At 40.4% G+C, this 24,015-nt stretch overlaps 1 protein-coding gene across 1 annotated transcript in view; it reads right to left on the reverse strand.

Moving 5' to 3' along the window:
- Positions 1 to 24,015, reverse strand: part of LOC125464790 (electrogenic aspartate/glutamate antiporter SLC25A13, mitochondrial) — a 197,609-nt gene that overhangs the window by 148,769 nt on the left and 24,825 nt on the right. The window contains exons 2-3 of the mRNA XM_048557633.2: positions 19,015 to 19,130; positions 3,652 to 3,791 (exon numbers count right to left, since the gene is read on the reverse strand). Of these exons, the coding sequence (XP_048413590.1) occupies positions 3,652 to 3,791; positions 19,015 to 19,130 (256 nt within the window). The remainder of the gene's footprint in view (positions 1 to 3,651; positions 3,792 to 19,014; positions 19,131 to 24,015) is intronic.

Below are 24,015 nucleotides of genomic sequence, written 5' to 3' on the forward strand. Positions count from 1 at the left end.
TTCCACATGTTAGGCTATTGGAGAAAATACGGAGGCATAGGATTGAGGGAGATTTAGCAGTTTGGATTAGAAACTGGCTTTCTGTAAGAAGGCAACAAGTGGTGGTTAATGGAAAATATTCAGCCTGGAGTCTAGTTACTAGTGGTGTGCCTCAAGGATCTGTTTTGGGACCACTGCTGTTTGTCATTTTCATAAATGACTTGGACGCAGGCAGAGGTGGATGGGTTAGTAAGTTTGCAGATGACACTAAAGTCGGTTGACAGTGTGGAAGAATATTACAGGTTGCAGGGAGACTTGGATAAACTGCAGAATTGGGCTGAAAGGTGGCAAATGGAGTTCAATGCGGATAAATGTGAGGTGATTCACTTTGGGAAGAATAATAGGAAGGCAGAATACTGGGTCAATGGAAAGATTCTTGGTACGTGTGGACGTGCAGAGGGATCTTGGTGTCCATGTACATAGATTCCTGAAAGTTGCCACCCAGGTTGATAGTGCTGTTAAGAAGGATTACGGTGTGTTAGGTTTTATTGGTAGAGGGATTGAGTTCCGGAGCCATGATGTCATGCTGCAGCTGTACAAAATGTTCGTGCGGCCTCACTTGGAATATTGCGTGCAGTTCTGGTCGCCCCGTTATAGGAAGGATGTGGAAACATTGGAAAAGGTGCAGAGGGGATTTACTAGGATGTAGTCTGGTCTCAAATGAAGGCCTTATGAAGAAAGGCTGAGGGACTTGGGTTTGTTCTCACAGGAGAGAAGAAGGCTAAGAGGGGATTTAATAGAGACAGTCAAGATGATCACAGGATTAGATAGGGTGGACAGCGAGAGTCTTTTTCCGAGGATGATGACGTCAGCTTGTACGAGGGGGCATAGCTACAAATTGAGGGGTGATAGACTTAAGACAGATGTCAGAGGCAGGTTCTTTACTCAGAGAGTGGTAAGGGCGTGGAACGCCCTGCCTGCCAATGTAGTGAACTGAGCCACATTAGGGGCATTTAAACAGTCCTTGAATAAGCATGTGGATGATGATGGGATAGTGTAGGGGGATGAGCTTAGATTAGTTCACAGGCCGGCGCAACATCGAGGGCCGAAGGGCCTGGACTGCGAAGTATTGTTCTATGTTCTATAAGTGCAGTATGGGGATTGCGAAGGAAACTGAGATCCTGGATAACCACACCCATGATAGGCATTTGCTGTTCAGGTACATTCAGCTCAGAGTTCTTACAAAAAAATGAATTCGCTAATCCTGGTAAGAGAGGAAAAAGTGATGCTGTCTCACCATCTGCACATTGTCTCTGAAACTTAAATGACACACCTAAATGATACACGACAAATTGTGATTTATTTTTAACATATTATCTAGTCTCAACAGGAACAGTCTACTGATGTTGAGGGCCATGCTGATCTTTGTTGTGACCAAGAGCACTGTCTTGGTCATTTTGTGCAGCTTGATGAAGTGTAGATAATGCACAGAGTTTCTCTACGTTGTGCCCTAGCGTGACAGTTGAAAAGCAATGCTCAATGATATCACAATGGGCATGTAGAAGGCCCTAAGAACTACCTTATTTGGTATGGGGATTGAACCTGGGCTGGGGGCATTAGTCAGCTATACCTCTAATGAACTGAGCTAACAAGCCTTGTAACGAACTCAGAAATTGCACCTGACTGATGTGAGGATAAGAGAAAAGTTCTCTGAAACTACTTGATGTGTCGAATCTTCCATCGAGGACTCTCCTCGGCTTCCTTTTGCAAATTGTTTTCACTCCGTGCTATACCAATTTCATCTACGTGGCATTCTGCAACCCAAGAAAAATTGGGACCAAAGTCTTCCATTAATGCAACCAGACTTTCTTCGAACAAACATTTCAAAACTTTCTGATCTCCTTATCCAAGTCTCATATCAATCCTTGATAAACTCAAAAATATTTTTCCAAATTTACCCAGTAACACTTCAACACTATAAATGGAGCAGCAAAAGAAAGAGAAGTGTAGATCAGGTGGAACATCTTTTAGTCATTCTGGGGGACAGGGATGAACTGAATACAATGAAGCTGAATACATATTAGCACTGTTGCCTCACAGCACCAGAGACCAGGGTTCACACTAAATTGCCCAAAGCGAGCAAGGATGTGCAGGGTAGGGGGATTAGCCATGGGAAATGCAGCGTTACATGGATAGAATAGGAATGTGGATCTAGGTGGGATGCTCTTGAGAAGGCTAGTGTGGCCAGCTCCCACACTGCAAGGATTCTATGCATCTGAGCGATGAAAACATACCACTAAAAAAAATCTAGGATATCCAAACGGCAATTTTTAGATTAGATTAGATTCGATTCCCTACAGTGTGCAAACAGGCCCTTCGGCCCAACAAGTCCGCACCGCCCACTGGAGCATCCCACCCAGACCCATCCCCCTATAACCCACACACCCCTGAACACTACAGGCAATTTAGCACGGCCGATCCACCTAGCCTGCACATCTTTTGGACTGTGGGAGGAAACCGAAGCACTTGGAGGAAACCCACACAGACACAGGGAGAATGTGCAAACTCCGCACAATTACCCGAGGCTGCAATCGAATCCGGGTCCCTGGCGCCGTGAGGCTACAGCGCTAACCACTGAGCCACTGTGCCGCCTGTGCGTAAATTTTCAGCAGACATAATCTACTCACTTTTTGTACTTATCATGAATAGACACAAGCTTTTTTTCCAGTTTCGGTGCCTGTAATGTGAACACTACAGAACCAAAAGACTGCAGCCTGTCTACAATGAATAACACAATGACTAAAAGAACAATATTTCACTTCCAAAATAGGTTGTAAAACAAGATGATTGTTAGTCCAGAAAACTCCTTGAAATTATACTTGATTGGAAACATGTAGCTGCTCTCAATTAAGGAAGTGCTACTAGCGATATGTGTTTAAAGTATTAGGAAATGTCAGTTTTGATATAGCTTCAGCTAATGAAATTCTACAACCTGGTGACAGAGAGGAGTGAATCTGGTTTACAGCAATACTGTAAAATAGCTTTCTAGAAAATTGGCCACTTGTTTTAGACTGTCAGATTGCTTTGTTTTGATGGTTGCACTTTGCCTCAGAATCAAAAGATCATGGATTCAGGTACCACTCTACATATCTGGGCACAATAAACAGACTGACAATCCAATGCAGTTCTCAGCATATTGCCTTCCAGTCGAGTTTTAATCAATGGCCTTAACTGCCCTTCTATATGAAATCCCATAGCAGAACTGAATAAAGTGATACCTTCCCAACGTACTAGTCAATATGTATAACTAAACCAGCCTCAGCAGAGTAAATGGCCTGGTCATGAACCACTGATGTCTGTTTATCCTCAGTGTGCAAACTAGGTGCTTAAGGTCATGAAAGATATCATGAAAAGTTAGCAGCTTATTTTTTTTCTGTAACTTTCCCACTGGCTCTGTGCAATTTTCAAGGCCTGGTAAACACTTGTCGTACTTAAAAACATTTGTAACAAAATATAACAATATTGCTGTAATCTAATAATATAAAGTAGTTTTATAATATTACACCAAAGATACATCCATAATTACGTTAATATAGTTAATATTTAATGGAAAATATGGCTTGAATTATACAGACATTAGATATATATGACATAAGCATTTTAACAACCTACCAGGAGAAATTGAGAAAATTCTTTGTAGTTAAGATGATGTTTCCTATCCTTTCCAAAGTGCAGATCCACAAATTCAGAATTCCAGTTAAATGGGATGTGCTGGTGAATACTGGTTTGGCTAAATATTTGCTTGATGTGATCTGTATGTCATGATGAAATATATATATTAATTTACAATTCTAAGAAAAAAGCAGGCCTCTCTCACTGCAACAGAACAATCGTTTCTATTATCCTCCCAAAGCCTGTGTTAATATGAAACTGAATTCAGATAACTTAAGGTCAACCATCTGTCAGATTAAATGCCCTCTTCTGCAATATTCAAATACCATGACTTATTCCAAATGCTTGTGGTGATTAACCTATCAAATTTGTAGCTTTGTATTAACTGCCATGCAGTTTTACTCCAGAAAAAGTACGCCAGTCACTTGTCATTCTGACATCAACAACATTTGGAAATTGCTGGAGACATCGTACATATGTTTTAATATAACTATACTTGGAAAAAAATCCAGATTTGTGTAACATACATTATTGACAGAAGGCAACCTTCCCAACATCACAGAAGCACAGATTCTTTTTCAATCTTTTAACATTACGGTACTGAGGATTTTTTTCAGGGTGTGATTAATACTATGTCTTTACTTCCCTTCCAATTATATGAAGCTAAAACAATTACATGATGAGCAGTATTATTTAAACATGATTTTCTAATGTATTTGAATTTTACCTTCACACACACTCAATGTTTATGCATAGACACAAACATTCAAAATTTCAATCTATTATGAGCCTAGAAATTCAATTGTATCCCACAACTGTTTTCAGGAACTAAATGGGCATCAAAGCTTTTTACTGAACATACGACAAAGCAATAGCGCCAATCACTGTACACCTCCTCCTTTCTTTGACTGATGCCCACCCATGTCCCAATTGTCCTCCATTTCAATGTTCCAATTGTTCCATTGCAATAAAACCACACTCTACAACAATGCCATTTCCTTTTTGTGAGTGAACTGACAAATCATATTAAAGCAGACAGCATCAAAGTTTCTTTTAATATATAAAAAGAAAATAAGAGAGCAAAATTAACTTTGGCCCCTTACAGAACATGGCTTGGGAAATAATACTAGGAAAGCAGGGAATAGCAAAAAAGTTAAATACACTTTGCATCACACAGTAGAAGATATTAATAGTATTTCAAAAATACTAAATAATCAAGGACTAAAAGGGAGTGAAGAAAAAAACACTGTCACTATTACTTGAGAAAAAGTATTAGGCAAACGAATGCGGCTAAAGACCGCTAAGTCCCCTGAACCTGATGGGTTTGTGCCAGCCAGATGGTGATAACATACTTGGCTTAACCAGTTCTAGCAGCTTGTAAATGAACCATTTCTGAACCTTGCTGTATTTTCCCCATTCAAACCACATCTGGAATACAGAGAACAGTTTTGGTCCTCTTACCTGAGGTGCAGGCAGTCCAGATAAAGTTGATCCTGGGTATGGAGGGATTTTTCTACATGAGGTTATATATGTTGGTCCTGTATTCGTTGGAATAAGAATGAGAGGCAACCTTCCTGAAACATACAAGAATCTTAGGGGGCTTCACAAGGCGGATTTGTGGGAAAGTCTAGGATCAGATGGCACAATCTCAAGCATTTGAGATTACCCAATTAGGAGAGAGGTGAAAAGGGATTTTTTTTAGTGGGTGGTAAATCTGTAGAATTCTCTACTGCAGACGGTTATCGAAATTGTGTTGTTAAGTACATTTAAGGCTGAGATATAGATTTTTAATCAGCATGTAAATCAAGACTTATGAAGGAAAGACATGAATGTGGAGTTGAGGATTACTAGATTAGTCATGATCTCATTGAATGTCAGAACAGAATCGATAGGCTAAATGGTGCAGGAAGTGAATGTTTCAGCTGGTGATGGCTGAGACGCTTTACAAGTGCCTTTTGACCTCAATATTACGGATTTCTTAATGTCTTTTAAGCTGAATCCAGACATCTGCAATCCCAATGTGTATCTTATAGTTTATGGATAGACTTGAGGGAGGCAGCTGCAATGCAGTAGAATTCACAGCCTTTGAACTATTCTTGTAGCCACAGTTCTCAGTTGCTCAGTTTCTTATCAATGGCAAGCTTCCAGGATGTTCATCTGAAATAGGAGTAGGCTATCATTCTGCTTCAGCATTCAAATCGATCATCTATCTCAAGCGATTTTTCTCCATTCTTCCCGCATCTTTAATATCACGGGTAACCAGAAATTTATTGATTTCTGCCTTGAACATGTTCAGTGCTTCCACCACTCTTTGGAGAATCCTCAGATTCCCCATCCTCTGACTGAAGAATCCCTTTATTCTGACAGTGTGTCCCTAGTTCTAGACTCACCAGTCAGGGGAAACATTCCATCAACATCTGCCTTAACAATTTGATTATTGTAAGCTGCAACAATGGTAATGCCTTTGATTGTCCGGGGAGATAACTCGCATTTTGTCTTATATAATAAGAATATCAATTGTTGGAGAAATTCAACATGCATTACAGAGTCTGCAGACAAAGAGACAGAGTTAACATGTTCAAAGCCAGTTCCAAAGATGAGTTCAGCAGGTTTGGCAGCATCTACGAAGAGGAATCAGAGTTAATGTTTCAGGTCTGGTAACCCTTCTTCAGACCTGAGCTTTTCCAGCAACTTCGATTTTTGTTTCTGATTTACAGCATCCACAGTTCCTTTGGTTTTCATAGATGAGTCATTGGGCTCAAAATGTTAACTCGGTCTCTCACTCCACAGATGTTGAGATCTAATGGGTTTCTCCAGCACTGCTTTTATTTCAGATCTACAGTATCCATACTATTTTGCCTATATTTGAGGATTTTCTCTTATTGGAGATGGTCATTGTCTGGTACATAAATGGCAAATAACTTCAACACCTCCTATCAGCCAAATTCAGAATGCTCTCTAGGTCTTTCTGCATGCATATAGGCAAAGACTGCTTCAGTATGAGAAGTTACAAATTGAAGTGAACACTGAAATCATCAGCAAATATTCTGAGGATAAATATTTGCTTGCTATATGATCTGCTAACATAGAAACCTGCTTGCTGTTCACAAGGGATAGTGTCTACTTCTGCTTTTAATCTGTAAAGCAGAATTATGCTGAGGCTTCCCAGCTACTGACAGCAGTATTATACCCCTCCAGTGGATGCACTCACTGAGATTTCCCTTATTTGGCAGCTCAATGATTATTCCTCACCTCCAGTCATCTAGGACGTCTTCCACAATCCAGATGTTGGCAAACAGGTCTATGAACTTTGTTAAGAGTGTTTTCGCCATCTTCAGCAGCTCTGCAAGTATTTCATTGATCCCAGATGTCTTGTTGTTCTTCAGTCTCTTGAAGGCTCTGTGAACTGGTACTGTCTGAAGTGGTTATTTTTTCCGAGGTTGACGTTCAGCTGCTGAAAAGGTGGAGATGTCATCGAACTGAAACATTGAGCTGAGGTTGGACTGCTTGAGGATCTCCTGAAAATGGTTTTACAACATTGCCTCCAGCCCCATTAATATCATCCTGCCAACTTTGTCCTCAATTGGTGCAGCAGTATTGGTCTTGCACCCAATAAGTCTGTACTGCATCTTGACCGATTAATTACAAACTACCTTCACACATGAAGGTCCTCACTGTCATAAGCATCTCTGCACACTTCTACAATATTTTCATATCTACACATCATACGCCACTACTTGTTCACACTACTCCTGAACATAAGGAATCACATAATTCCTTAACATATAATAAAATGTGAGGCTGGATGAACACAGCAGGCCCAGCAGCATCTCAGGAGCACAAAAGCTGACGTTTCGGGCCGAGACCCTTCATCAGAGAGGGCGATGGGGTGAGGGTTCTGGAATAAATAGGGAGAGAGGGGGAGGTGGAACGAAGATGGAGAGAAAAGAAGATAGGTGGAGAGGAGAGTATAGGTGGGGAGGATGGGAGGGGATAGGTCAGTCCAGGGAAGACGGACAGGTCAAGGAGATGGGATGAGGTTAGTAGGTAGGAGATGGAGGTGCGGCTTGGGGTGGGAGGAAGGGATGGGTGAGAGGAAGAACAGGTTAGGGAGGCAGAGACAGGTTGGACTGGTTTTGGGATGCAGTGGGTGGAGGGGAAGAGCTGGGCTGGTTGTGTGGTGCAGTGAGGGGAGGGGACGAACTGGGCTGGTTTTGGGATGCGGTGGGGGAAGGGGAGATTTTGAAGCTGGTGAAGTCCACATTGATACCATTGGGCTGCAGGGTTCCCAAGCAGAATATGAGTTGCTGTTCCTGCAATCTTTGGGTGGCATCATTGTGGCACTGCAGGAGGCCCATGATGGACATGTCATCTAAAGAATGGGAGGGGGAGTGGAAATAGTTTGCGACTGGGAGGTGCAGTTGTTTATTGCGAACCAAGCGGAGGTTTTCTGCAAAGCGGTCCCCAAGCCTCCGCTTGGTTTCCCCAATGTAGAGGGAGCCACACCGGGTACAGTGGATGCAGTATACCACATTGGCAGATGTGCAGGTGAACCTCCGCTCGGTTCGCAATAAACAACTGCACCTCCCAGTCGCAAACCATTTCCACTCCCCCTCCCATTCTTTAGATGACATGTCCATCATGGGCCTCCTGCAGTGCCACAATGATGCCACCCGAAGGTTGCAGGAACAGCAACTCATATTCTGCTTGGGAACCCTGCAGCCCAATGGTATCAATGTGGACTTCACCAGCTTCAAAATCTCCCCTTCCCCCATCACATCCCAAAACCAGCCCAGTTCGACCTCTCCCCCCACTGCACCTCACAACCAGCCCAGCTCTTCCCCTCCACCCACTGCATCCCAAAACCAGTCCAACCTGTCTCTGCCTCCCTAACCTGTTCTTCCTCTCACCCATCCCTTCCTCCCACCCCAAGCCGCACCTCCATCTCCTACTTACTAACCTCATCCCACCTCCTTGACCTGTCCGTCTTCCCTGGACTGACCTATCCCCTCCCCACCTCTAACTCTCCTCCCCACCTATCTTCTTTTCTCACCATCTTCGGTCCGCCTCCCCCTCTCTCCCTATTTATTCCAGAACCCTCACCCCATCCCCCTCTCTGATGAAGGGCCTAGGCCCGAAACGTCAGCTTTTGTGCTCCTGAGATGCTGCTGGGCCTGCTGTGTTCATCCAGCCTCACATTTTATTATCTTGGATTCTCCAGCGTCTGCAGTTCCCATTATCACTCCTTAACATATTATGTCTTAGCATAAAATACCCAAAATGCCCATAAATGTCTTAGAATCATAGAATCAGACAGTGCAGAAGAGGCCCTTCTGCCCATCAAGTCTACACCACCAAAACTGCCACCGCCTATATTAGTCATGCCCTCCCACTCTGGGCCCATAGCCTTGAAATGTTATGAGGCTTCATCCAAGTATTTTTCATAAGATTCTTTGGTTTCCTTTTTCAGTCAGTGCATTCTAATCACTGACCACCTTCTGGATGAGAAAGCTTTTCCTTAAATCCCCTCTAAACCTCTTGTCTTTTACTTTAAAATGCCCTGATGTTAATGAATCTCTAACTAAAATGAACAGCTGCTTTCTATCTACCATGTCCATGCCCCTCAGTCTTAAACAGCTCATCAAGTCCCCCTCAACCTTCTTTATTCCAAAGAAAACAACCCAACCTTATCTAGTTTCTCTTCAGAAGTGAAATGTTCTACCCCAGGGAACAACATAGTGAATCTTCTTTGCCCAGCCAGTGCAATCACTTTCTTCCTCTACCATCAAGCTGACAACAGAGTAGGATGCTTCAGCCAGAGCTTGTCCTTGTCATCGGTTTCTTTGTCGTTTCTTCATTTCTCCTCTCTTGGTGTTTCTTTTCTTCATTCCTGGTCTCACCAAGGATCTGGTGCAGTGCCCATGGCAGTCTCTCAGTGGTTCGTGGTTTGTATTAGCCCAGCCTGGCCTGGCCTGGCCTCATGTGTGGTGTCTTGCCCGGGCAGGTTCCAGAGGCAGGAGGGGGAGATTGGGGAGGCTGTAGCTTCATGGCCCAAAAAGTGTGAATAGTGAGGGAGGTTCCCCTGGTATCTGTGGTATTGGTGGCATCGGGAGGAGGCAGCTGAGGTCTCCCGAAGAGTGAGCTAAGCGGAGGACTCAAAGATTGTTGAAATTTTAACTTTATTCCTTTATTTTTCAAGTTTATATTAAGATGGACTTTAATGTTAACTATTACCATATTTCATAATTTTTCTACTCATTCTATGAAGGTAATGCTTAATATTTTAACTTTGTTTCTTTTACTACTTCGTACCCAAGTCTTTTCAGACCAAGGTAACTTTGTATCTAAGGTGGTGCCATGTCGGGTGACAATATTATACACATTTCATGTTCTCCTGCACTTGATTACAGGTGAATATTAAATATAAATATAAATCCAGTGTGATGTCCAGAAATACACACTGCACTCCAGCTGTAGCCTAAGCAAAATTCTATATATCTTCGACATGACCTCCTTGCTCTTAGAATCTATGCCATGACTGATGAAGGCAAGCATCTCCTGTCCTGCCACCTTCAGGAATCTGTGGACGAGCACCTCAAGATCTTTCTGTTCCTCTGAGCTTCATGGTGCCTTGTCATTCATTGAGTACTCCCTTGTCTTGTTTCTTCTTCCAAAACGCATCACTTCATGGATATCAAAGTTAAAATCCATCTTCCAAAGAAACCACTCAGGTATTTCCATTTAACTTTACATTTTATTTTCCACAATCCTTGAAAACATATGGCCTTATGAACTAGAAGTGTCTGAGACAAAATCTTGGATTTGATACAAAATAAAACTAAAGGCTGATTTTTCAGCTTTTTAACCAAGCCCAAATTGCATTGTTTGGTCAAGCAATACTTGTGACAGGACCAGTGGATTTTCTCACCGTATCTTACCAAGCTTGCAGCATGATTTGGGATTTTAGTCCATATGGTGAGTGCCATGTCTGATTTCTGCCCCACCTTACCATCACCGTTCCAGAAGACCCACCAATCACTGGTGACCCCAAATAAACTGACATCCCTAGCACCAGCATTTTATTTAAAAGAATGTTGTGCACCACAGAAGTATTGTCACTCTGGAATTGCCTTGCACATTCGCAACATTTGCCCCAGGCATGGCAAGGAGGAGGGGAAGAAATGAGCATCCCACTTTGCTGGAATAGTTTTGCTGGTTGAGGTGGTGCACAAGCAGGAATTCCACTTCTGCAAGACCTGCAATACAGTCAACAACAGCAGATAATGCCATCTGGTCCAAAGTTGTGACCCAAGTTAGAGCAGTCTCAGTCATATAGAAGAAAGCCTAGAACTATGGGAGGAAAGTCAATGTCCTTTTCCAATCTTCCAGTCTAAGTTTTTGTGTTGCCTCACACCTAATTAATCTCTACTACTAGATCCACCTCTCAGCATGGTTCAAGCTCAACTATTCTTACTATTCTTCCCTGGTATCTCTGACCCATTGGAACCTGTGACACCACTTAGCCCTCCATGCCCTCAGCGTGATCTCTTTGAGTGATTTATTTGGGAAACCTCCCCAACTACACCAACAGTAATAGCTGTACCACTAACTTTCATCTCCTAGAATAACTTGCTTCTCATTCCAAATCAGCTCTTACTTCTCATCAGCAAATGCAGACTCTGACAGCCGGGGCCAAGCTCTAGACTTGTATCAGAGGCTGTCCACAATTTATTGTGTCAGGATCTCAAGGCAAAGCTACCCTCCCTACTACAGTGAGGCCTGCTAACAACGTTGGCAAGTTTCCTGTTTTGTTTCTACATTAAATGACATGGCAAGACAGTGACATGAGCCTCGTATCTCTGGCAATTCACAAAATAGCAAGGCAAGAAAACGCAGGGATATGGTAAACATCCAGGCAGGCTTAGAATAAGTGAACACTGTGACAGCAAGTGAAGAGCACAAGTTTGCATCCTGCTCCAATCCATGAGCTGGATGTGTGTCACTCAACATTAAATGTTCTTGCTACAGCATGACAATGACAGTTGCCAGTACAGCCTGAGGTGCATCACTGAAGTGTGGAAGCATCCTGGAGGTGGATTGGACAAGTGGCAGGATTGCATAATTGGTGTTTGTGCCTAAGGCGCTGGCGCCTGGTATCCAAGCAGTTTGGGGCAAGTGGACAATTGTACCCACCTGGAATCTGCTCTGATTTTCACATCAAACTTTCCTGACTCTCAGTTTTTCCATTATCATAATGCCACAACATAAATAAGGCATTAACTGGCAGCTATGTTGTTGTCAATACTGAACACCAAGTACCAACATTTCTTGTCTGAGAGTTGCAAGAACTAGCCAAAGTCACTATCTCAACTCTGCTTCACTTTAACATATTGAATACTACAATGTCATGGCAATAAACCCACAACAGAAGTGATCAGTTTGCATTATGCAGATTGTAGTGAACATATAATTTTATGATTCACATCTTTTAGGAGCATTACTTTTAAAGTTGGGAACTGAATTTTTATATACAAGGTAAATAGGAACAAAAGTCTGCATTTGAGAGACTGTTAAACGCACCTAAGATAACTTTAAGGATGATCCTAATTTAGATCAAGAGTTTAGAATTAGAGTGAGAACAATTTTTATGACCAGGTGAGAAGGGGCAAGTTAGCTCTCCTCATTTCAATTTTCTTGGTTGGCCATTACAAAGACTGTGTTCAATTTAGCACAAGGTTATACCTCTTTCTATTTAAGTGTGGTTACTCAATTTGTACTACATCAGTAAGGAAACAATTACAAGATTGTTTTGAGTGAACAAGTGCAATTCTATTGCATGCTAACCATATGAAAAGATGATAAAGATGTAAAATCAAGCGTACATTCATACAGGTGCAATGTTAAATAAGGGATGGTGCTCCTTACAAAAATTGAATGCAAATAGAAATATTGCAAATATTTCAACTGTCAAGTTAAAAATCATAGAATCCCTACAGTGTGGAAACAGGCCATTCAGCCATCAAGCCCATCTGAAGAGCATCCCACCCAGACATACACCCCCACCTTAACCTTGTAACCCTACATTTCCCATGGCTAATCCACTTCGCCTGCACATTCCTGGATGTTATAAGCAACTTAGCATGGCCAATCCACCCAACCTGCACATCTTTGTACTGTGGGAGAAAACCAGAGCACCAAGAGGAAACTCAAGCAAACATGGGGAGAATGTGCAAACTCCACACAGTTAAATGCCTGAGGCTGGAATCAAACCCAGGTCCCTGGTGCTGTGAGGCAGCAGTGCTAACCACTGAGCCACCATGCTGCTCTTTGGTGTTCTTGCGTTTATTTTTAATAATTTCTGTCACTGGGCACATGTCATCTTGTTCTATTTGGTTCCAGTTGCAATTAAAAATCCACCTTCCCACCTCAGTTAAAACCAGTTCCTTGAAATGAAAACTTAAAGAACTGCGGATGCTGTAAATCAGGAACAAATACAAATTTGCTGGAAAAGCTCAGCAGGTCTGGCAGTATCTGTGAAGGAATAAAAAAAGAGTAAACGTTTCAGGTCCGGTGACCCTTCCTCAGAACTGAGTTGCTTTCATAAGAGATAAAATTTACTCCTCTGGGTTCAGGAAACAAGGATTTTCTTAAAATCAGTTTGGCCTCTATCTGTGATGCCTCATGGGTAGCCCACTGCCATGGGAATAGCTTGCAGGATTGCTTTTATTTGATTTTTGATTTTTGCATGTACAAGTCCTCACCAAAAGGGAAAACGGGTCTCTGGGAACAGGCACAGGCAGAAAGCTGCCACAGTATTGCTGAGTCATGGATGGGAGATTGTAAAGCAACTGAAGCCAGTGGCAGAGGGATGGCAGGTATCACTATTCAAGAATACATGCTTTAAGTGGGAAGTCAAAATTCAAGAGGTACTGAGAGAGGAGGATCATAATGGAAGAATCCCAAGTAATCTCAAAGTTCAGAGAATACAGAAACACTGAGAAGAGTTAAATGAATTTGTAAGGAACACAGCACACCTTGGTTTGGTCCACGAAAAGCAAAGAAGCCTTCAAGATTTTATAAAGCTTCAGGAAACTTTTGGGTAAAAACAGAATTAGGATGGGATGTGATCTGCTGAGATTTGCAGTTCAATTACTAGGTACAAATGTTCATGAAATAGCATTGTTAATAGTACTAGCTATTTAATGTTGAGAATTAAAATTTTGTTTTCAATATGAAATCTTGTTGTAATTCTCTCAATTAATAACTGGGAGTTCAAATTTCCTCTAAACAGTTACTGGTCTCAACTGAGATTGTAACAAAATACATTCAAGCTGCAGATCCTAAGAGAAGAAAGATTTAGATTGTGTTCAAAGGAGAAATAGTTTCTCACATCCTATAAAGAGTCAGAGTCATACAGCTGGGAAACAGACCCTTTGGTCCAACTTGTCCACGCCACCAGAAATTCCAATGTGACCTAGTCCCATTTGCCAGCATTTACACCATATCCCTCTGAATCCTTCTTATTCATATACCCATCTGTGTTCCTTTTAAATGTTCTAAGTGAACTTGTTTCTACCACGTCTTCTGGCAGCCCATTCCTATATATGCACCACTCTGCGTGAAAGAGTCACTCCTCAAGTCCTTTTTAAATCTTTCCTCTCTCACTTTAAACCTATGCTCTCTAGTTTTGGACTCCCCTTCCCTAGGAAAAAGACCTTGGTAATTCACCCTTTCCATGGCCTTCATGATTTTATAAACCTCTCTAAAGGTCACTCCTCAGCCTCTGACATTCCAGAGGAAAAATGCCCAAGCTTATCTAGCCTCTCCTCATAGCTCAAATGCTCCAGTCCTGCCAACGTCCTAGTAAATCTTTTCTGCACCCTCAAGTTTAACAAATTCTTTCTTTGGAACGGCGATCAGAATTATACATAGTTTTCTAAACTTATATAAATGATATTTAAAGGATTATGGTTGAGTTCATATTTCATTTTGTTAAAAATAAATTAATGTGTTATGCAACAAATAAGTCATAAACATCTAACTGAAGAAAAGTAGGTATTCATATAGAATAATCAAGATATAAAATAGCAAATATTTGCAGCCATTTATAAGCCCTGCCTAGAGTTTGAATATTTAAACTGTTATTCTGTATCATTGACTTAGGCATCGATTGTTCTTTTTTTTGTTAATAATGCCTATACTTAAATTGTGTCTATTCTATTTACATCGGTCAAACTGTAATTACAAGTCCAAAGGTGGTCTTCATAATGCGATTTTAAACATACCTGCATGTATTTGCTAGTGCATTGATTACTGACGATATAATTACTTCATTTTCTCGGTTAACTTCAATCCAACCTTCTTTTAAAGTAGCATAATGACACAACTGTTCTAATAGTGTATAGGCAACAGGAGCAGAGAATTGCAGATAAAGGAATAAAGTTGAAGAAAAATGTTCACTAGCAAGAGTCAATAACATTCAGTGTAGGAATTCACAATTTTGTTTCTGACAAATAAGCTTTGTAAGCAGGTCAATAATAAAACACATGCTGTCTTCTGAGATAACAAAGTGTGGAGCTGGATGAACACAGCAGGCCAAGCAGCATCTCAGGAGCAAAAAAGCTGATGTTTCGGACCTAGACCCTTCATCGGAGCTTGGGCAATAAGCTTTCTTGGGAAGACTTCCACTTCAAAATGCAGTTGTCCTTACAAAATTGCACATCACATTAGTTTTAGTAAATAAAAATTTCGTTAAAAATTTAACCGTATCGTGAGATGTGATTTCTCATCTCGCATCCCTTCTCTACAGCAAAAGCTAATCTCAGGTAGTGTAGGTAACCAAAATGAGAGAAACGTGAAACTCGTCCTACTGAAAAGTCAGTCAGATGGTGTCCTAATGGGTTTCCTGAAGGAATATATGTGTTTAAATTAAAATCAGTAGGAAATGGACTGAATTGGTGACCATTTGTCAGCTAGAGAAAATTCAGTTGACCACAGAGTGGTGCAGTGTAACTATATGGTTGATTGTAGTTTTTCTGTCATCCAAGGAAATAATCAAATGAACAACCATGAACAGGCATGGGGTCAAGGTTTGGTAAAAGTGGAACACAAGCCCCCTTCAAGGGAAAAGAAACAGATACCCTAATTAGTGAAAGACAACTGACCATGTTGGACATGACATGCTTGTTTTCCAAATGATCAATTGCTGAAGATTGCACGGTGTCAAGAATTGATCAAGGATTGTTACGTTATTGTTATGCAAAAGATAGGCTGGGCCCAAAATCAAGGTTCTCAACTGGGGCAAGCCTGATTGTAATAAGATCTAATATTTGGCCAGAGTGGACTTTATATTTTCAAGTAATTCTATCTCAGAACAGTGGGATGCACTCAAGAAAGAAATATACAGAATGTAGAGCCAACATGTTTAAGCAAGAAAAAGGGTAGGAAATCAAACCTTGTGAACCCTGTAGATAAACAGACATACAGCTTTGGTTTGAGTGAGAAAGGGAGGCTTGCAGCAGATACAGGGGGCTCAAAATAGCAGAAGCCCTACTCCTCCTACTTGCCTACAGGAGTGGAGAATGTGCAGGAGGGAAAAGACAGATTAGGAGACCGAAAAGTGGATAAAAAAGGACAGTGGCAGGTAAAATAAAGAAAAATCCCAAGTTGTTTTACAGGTATATTAATGGTAAAAGGGTAATAAAAAGGAAAGATTCAGCCCATTGGGACTATAGAGATAATGTATGTGGAACCAGGGTATGTAGGTAATGTTCTAAATTAATATGGTTGCTGTTTACTAATGAGGGACGGTCTGGGTATAGAAATCAGGGAGAAGATCTGTGATATAATTAAAGAAATTAATGTAGCCAGAGATTAGGGTCAGGGTGGTCTGACAGGCTTAAAATTAAGCAAATGACGAAGGCCAGATGAAATGCATCCCTGATTGTGGAGAGAGGAAATAGCAGGAATGTTTGCAAACCTTTTCAATTCCTCCTCTCTGGCCATAGGAGAGGTGCCAGAAAACTGGAGGGCAGCCGGTGTGGTGCCATTATAAAGAAGGGAGTAAGTGATAAACAAGGAAATACAGACACTTCGTCTAACCACTGTGGTGGGAAACTTTGGCAGCAATTCTGAAAGACAAAATGAACCTGCTTTTGGTGAGGCAGGGATTAGTTAAGAACAGACAACATCACTTACATTTGTAACCATTATATGGATGAACTCGTGATGTATCACTATTATAATAGTATTTTGTAGTGTAACTTGGGTATACTCCATTATTGGGCTACACGTGGTTATTGGTTTTGTGATTCTTGGGGTGGCGGGGGGGCATGTCTGACCAAATTGACTGAACTTCTTCATGAGATGGCCAGGAGTGTAGGTGAGGAAAATGATTTTGATGTAGTCCACTTGGACTTCTGCAAGGCTTTTTAAAACATCCTGCATAGCAGGCTGATAGTAAAGGTAAGACCACATGGGATCCAATGAAATTTGGCAAATTGGATCCACAAGTGACTGAGTGGCAGGAAGCAAATAGTGATGGTTGAGTGGTGTTGACCGAAAGTTTGTATCCACTGGTGTCCCACAGGGGACAATGGTGGGGTCCTTGTTGTTTTTGGTTTATATGAAATGATTCAGACTTGAACACAGGAGGGTTGAGCAGTTGGACTGCAGTCAGTACGAAAATTGGTAGGGTAGTAAATTGCGAGGAAGATAGCCTTCGACTACAAGAGGTTATAAATGGCTGATCAGATGGGCTCCTCAGTGGCCAATGGAATTCAATTCAGATAAATGTGAGGTGATAAATGTGTACTTGGGCATGATAAACAAGGCACGAGAATACATGATGGAAATCAGGGGTCTGGGAAGCACCAAAGATCAGAGAAACCATGTTATGCATGTACAATCATCCCTTAGGGTATCAGGGCAGGTGGATAAAGTGGTTAAGGTGCCATATGGTATACTTGCCCTTATCAAAGCATGACTTTAAAAGCAGGAAGGTAATACTGGAACTGTAAAAAATGTTAGTTAGGCCACAGCTAAAGTAATGAATGCTGTTCTGGAATCTACATTATAGACGGTATGTGATAGCACTGGAGAAGATGCAGAGTAGATTTACCAGATTATTGTCTGGGCTGAAAAATTTCAGTTGGGAAGATGGGACAGACTGTTTTCCTTAGAGCAGAGAAGATTGACAGGGGACATGATTGAAATGTATAAAATTATGAGGGGCCTTGATAGGGCAAAAGGGAAGGAACTTTTCCTCTTGATGGAGGGATCAATGATCAGGGTGCACAGACTTGAAGAAAATGGCATAAATTTACAGGAGATGTGAGGAAAGAAAACTTTCACCCAGACAAGAGTGAGAATCCAGAACTCAGTGCCTAGAAGGATGATAGAAGCAGAAATACTCATAACATTTAAGTAGTACTTCAATATGCACCTGCAATGCTAAGGCATACAAGGCTACAGGCTAAGTGCTGGAAAATGGGATTAGAATAGTTAGGTAGTTGTTTATGATTGCTGTAGACACGATTAACCCAACAGCCTTTGGTTCTATGGAATGGAGATTAAGACAACGTCCCTCAGGGCAACAGCTAACTCTTTCAAAAACAGGAGTCATCTGAACAATGCAGGCTAATGGCCTGCATCAATCTGATCTTCAGACAAATCCTAAAATTGGGCTACTTGCAATTGGAGACATTATACAGGTGAACTCATGATGTATTATTATTACAGTATTTTGTAGGAAACCTTCCTTCACAAAGAGCAATTAATATACTCCATTATTGCACTACATGGGGTTATTGTATCCACAGTAAATCCAAAACCAATCAGAGAAAATAGGATAAAAAACCTGCTTAAGTTAATGACCAAGAGAGTATTGCTATAATTTCCACAAGAAATTAAAATACCATGTGGTATTTTAATTTCTTGAGGAAATTATAGCAAAGCACCTACCATGTGGTAGTTGACTCTGAGGATGAAGATCACACCTACTACTTTAGACACTTGAAATTTAGAAATCTTTCAGAAAATATGCTCTTGGAAATTAATAATAGTTTTACAATGAAAACTCGCAATAACACAGTTTACAAACTAGAAACAAAAAAAAATGAAGGAAATCCAAAGTAGTTAAACAGCATTGAGAAATTAATAGCTTAATATTTCAGATAGAACTCTGGCTCTGATGGAAAAAACTACACTGAAAATGCAAACCCATATTTCAGTCAAGCACCGATTAGTTGTGCTTCACTCGAGTATTGATTGATTAAGTTCTTGCTTTACTTTGACTTCCAACATTTTTAGTCTTTTTTTTATCTTCATTGGTTTACCCAACATTGGTTAGTATGCAGTACACACCAAAGCTGATTTCTCCTTGGCCATTTTTGTCAAATAGCTGGAAAGCAACAATGAATAAGGCATCCGGTTTACGTAAAGTAGATTCAAATGCAAGGAAATCTTGAAAGGAGATCAGCCTGCAAATAAAAAATAAAATTTTGTTAATAAAAACAAACATTCACCAAGGAGGAAATGGGGGCCAAATTCGTGATAGAATACTTCATCAGTCGCTATAGTGCTTCAAACCTGAGACAATAAGTTAAGCACACAAGAGCAATGCACTATTGATCAAATAATCCACGTACTAGGCTGAAGTTAATTACATGTTACATGAGAAATTATGTTTGGCTTTAACAAGGCAAAATTAATTTAAATTTACACAGAAACCAGTTGTTACACAGTAATATCAATAACTAAGACGTGCTTACTGTGGAGCAAGTGTTTGCCAGTATTTAAATCAGGGAATGTCAGCTTGCCCCTAGATATTCCAGCAAGCACTGGAAGAGGTTCTCAGCAGGAATATCCGACCAATTACACCCGGTTCTGCTGTAAATTTTTTTTTAATTCAAAGCAAACCATAGACAATGAAATTACCAATACATATTGCCACTTCAGGACCCCCATATTTTCTCTTTCTATTTCCTCACTCTCCAACATGTTTAGGTAAACCTCAACACAAATCATCTGTTCTTCTAGGTTACACTTATAGGAATTCAGAAAATAGGAACATTGCTAGGTCATTCAGCCCACTGAGCGTTCCACCATTCAACTAGATTATGATTAATCATCTATCTTAATACCATTTTCTCAATTTTCCTACACCATCCTTTTATCCCAGAAATCCTTAATACGTAGAGCTGTTTCAATCTCACATTTATATACTCAATAACTAAGACTCCACAGCCCTCCGAAGTACAGAATTGCAAAGATTCACTGCCTCCAAGTAAAACAATTATTCTTCATTTCAATCACAAAAAGCCTACCTCCTTACTCTGGTACTCTGTCCCTACATTCTAGGCAAGGGGTAACAACATTTCTGGATTTAACTCTGCTGAACCCTCTAAAAACTTTGCATGCATTAAGTGTGATTACCTTTCAATCTTCTATCTGAACAAGAAAAGAAATACTATCTCCTCGATCTTCATTTTAGGGCAATTGCATCATCCCAGAATTCAATCTAGTGAACTTTTCTTGCACTTCCCCTTTGGGTACTATCTCCTTCCTTCGTCAATGGGACTCAAACTGTATAGAATACTCTGGACATAATCTCATGAAGGCTCCATATAATTACAGTAAGACTTTTTTTACTCCTGTATTCAGACATGCAATTTAAACATATAAAAGTATTTATGGTGTAAAAGGATACCATTGTGTCCATTGTGTTTACACTGGCAACGGCAGAACTTTGTCTGGCAAATTGGCAAATCAGAAGCTGATGCAAATTTGGGGCTCCCTTGGACACTGAGGGCCTTCAAAGTGCCAATTCTATGTTACTGGGTCATATGGCTAATGTCGACACCTACAGCAGAATCCTGTCAAATTGTAGAAAGTTGACTCAAGACAAATCTTACTTGATGAAGCAGCTTCACAACCTTTAATGCTCAATTTCACCCAAAACCGGTGTAACAGTTGTATGCATTCATTTGTTTTGTGTAGAAAATGGACAGGGGGTCCCATTCAAGCTGTGGAAGCCAGGGAATACGTGTCACATCCAAATCGTACACATATCTGGCATTTTAGATCTCCAAACCCTTATCCTCTCCCTAAGTTGTCACACAAAGGACAATAGGCAGAAAGAAATAGTAACCATCTGTCAATGGGCTTTTAAGACTAGGATTCCTCAAAGATTCTCACATTTCTGAACATATATTTCGCACTTGTCATAACCAGTTGAAGGTAATGTTCCCCAATTTGTTACAGTTCCAGACAGTATACCTCCAAATCATTAGCTGCCAGGTGAGGGGGGGGTGGAACTGACTTTCCTTCTTTATTCACCCATCCCTTTGTTAGTTGCTAAAAGGTTATTTTAGAAGTGATTCCTCCCCTTGTAGATAACGTTGTTTGGTCTGGGGAAAGAGATATCTTTTAAAAAGAGACAATTTAAGCAGGTTTGAGGTACCAACAGAATGAGTTTACTAGTTATTTACACAAGAAGAAATAATAATAATGCAGAATAAGTAGTGAATCCAAAAAGAGTTTGTTCTACCCAAGGTCAAAATACTTAGAACCTCCTCCCTGACTATGCTAAATTTAACTGTATCATAGAACTTCTTCATGATTTCTATACCCACATTTTCCCCTCTCACTGACCCATTTAGAATCCCTACGGTGTGGAAGCAGGCCATATAAGACTGAAGATGAGGGTTATATTACAGGTGTTTCTGGGAATTCTCAGATATACCTCATAGTTGGTTTGAATACAACTGCTGGAAAGTTATCTTCCTAGCTGAAGGGCGTGAAGTTGAGCAAGTATTACCCATTCACAGAAACAAAATACTGTATTTTAACTGAAAATGGAAATGTTGTACATTGAAATTATTTTCCAAACATAACATTCATCTAGTGAAAATATAAGACTTGTAATTTTAGTCTAATGAAGTTGCACATTGTGTTGGAAGCAAATGTAAATAAAATACTTTTGCAATATCTCTCCTTTTAATTTAGAGCTAAAACAAAATATAAGCCATACTATCAGTGAACAAGCTCTTCCAACTAGTTTAGTCATTTGGTTTTAATTCACATTCAGCAAATTAAGTCAATATGTTAAATTCTGAGGGTTAGAAGCAGCAGTTACATTATCGTCGCTAATCACATCAGATTGAGGTTACTATTTATTACTACACAAGAGCCCATTATTTACCATTACAGACTGAGCTGAAGCCAACATGATATTATTTCACTTTTGGCAGATACATTACATTTGAAAAGTCAATGCTACAAATTTAACTCCCCCTATTAAAAGAAAACCTGAGCATTCTACACATGACTACCTTATTTATGGCTCACTTGTCTGTTTTAATCGTTTACTTCAATATTTAACTTTCAGGAAAATCCATGTTGATGTTTGGTGATAAATTGAAAAATATGCCTAATATTTTCTGAGGCCTTATTACTCTGAACCAGAAATCATGGGGTACAAGTCAGCCCAGCACATAAAATTACTCCATTCATTTTGGTGACAAATACAGACCCATAATTGACATATCAGTCAGTACCCCTTTTCTGCTAAGAAATGCTGTTCTCTCATGTAGAGTCAGCCTTGATCTTTTACTTCAGAAATGAATATTTGCCTCATCTTTTAAGTTAGATCAAGCAAGCAATATGGACCATATTGCCAAGCAGATGAGTGGGAGTTCCACCTCAGGAAGGACATACTATCCCTGGAGCGTGTCCAGTGGAGATTCACACGGATGATCCCTGGAATGGTAGGTTTAACGTATGATGAACGGCTAAGGATCCTGGGGTTGTATTCATTAGAGTTTAGAAGGTTGAGGGGAGATCTAATAGAAACTTACAAGATAATGTATGGCTTAGAAGGGGTGGACGCTCGGAAGTTGTTTCCGTTAGGTGGGGAGACTAGGACCAGTGGGCACAGCCTTAAAATTAGAGGGGGTAAATTTAAAACTGAAATGAGACGACATTTCTTCAGCCAGAGAGTGGTGGGCTTGTGGAATTCATTGCCACAGAGTGCAGTGGAGGCCGGGTCGTTGGATGCCTTCAAGGCAGAGGTCAACAAATTCCTGATCTCACAAGGAATCAAGGGCTACAGGGAGAGTGCAGGGAAGTGAAGTTGAAATGCCCATCAGCCATGATTTAAATGGTGGAGTAGACTTGATGGGCTGAATGGCCTTACTTCCACTCCTATGTCTTATGGTCTTAGACGCCCATGCAGATCCGACTGTGTGTTTGGAAAAACAATTAGAAGTGCAAGCTCTACCAAGAAGAATAAAAGAATAAAGCTGTTTGCAAGTGAAAGTCATTACAATTACTAACTCATCAAATACCAATGTAGGCACTGAGAGAATTTGGTGTTAGAGAAAAACTGATGTTAAAATGAAAGAAAGAATGCACCCGATGCCAAATGAGAACAGGAATCAGCCACTGGTGTGACCTTGAGAAGCATAAATTCAAATGCATCCTCAAAAAAAAATCATCAGAACATTATAGGAACACATACTTAAGTTGATTACTTTAAGGTCTGAATCCAACAATGGTTTCAGAGGAGCAGCTAGTTGGCACAGCCATTTTATGGAACAAAGATGTCTGTGTTACTATGGAAGACCAATTTCAGTTCCTACCAAAAGATTTGGATGCCAAAATTACCAAGTCCAGAGATTTCTCATCAGAGAAGGGGGAGATACACAAGTACATATTATGTACATCAGCAAATGGTTAAAATGCATGAATTATGACATGTCCAACAACTGAACAATGAAGTCGAAAGGGTCAAATTAAGTTAATTCTAGCAAATATTACGAAACATGAGAAGTCAAGATGTGTGGTGATACACATGTGGCCAATGGAATAAAATTAAATCTAAAGTAATTTTCAAATCTAAAAAAATGCCAAAAATCAAATTCCTTGTAGGTGTTGCCATGCATGTCTATAACAGCAGATAAATGCTTGAGCATGGAGTTTAGTTATAGATCGAAAACTCTTGGAATAGTTATTCCACTGGCCTACAAAATGTATGCTGCTTTACTGTGGCATATACACAGATCCAACATAACCAAAAGACCAAGAGGCACCTGGAAAGGAACAATACACAAACTGCAGTTACAAACAGGACCTAATGTCCATAATTCAACCGTTTCAACATTGACTTAAACAAGCGGTTCCAGGACCATGTCTGAACCAAACAGAATACATAATTGATTGCAAAACAATCTTCAAAGTGGATATATGAGTGGTGTTCCACTTGATGTCTTGTACGGTTTTTTTAAAAATTGATGCAGGGCATTAATACAGAAATTGTCATCAGATTGTTCCTAAAATATAGTAATAGTCAGTTCAATGGGTGAA

The sequence above is a fragment of the Stegostoma tigrinum genome, chromosome 2, assembly GCF_030684315.1.
Source record: "Stegostoma tigrinum isolate sSteTig4 chromosome 2, sSteTig4.hap1, whole genome shotgun sequence".
NCBI classification, from domain to species: Eukaryota; Metazoa; Chordata; class Chondrichthyes; order Orectolobiformes; family Stegostomatidae; genus Stegostoma; species Stegostoma tigrinum.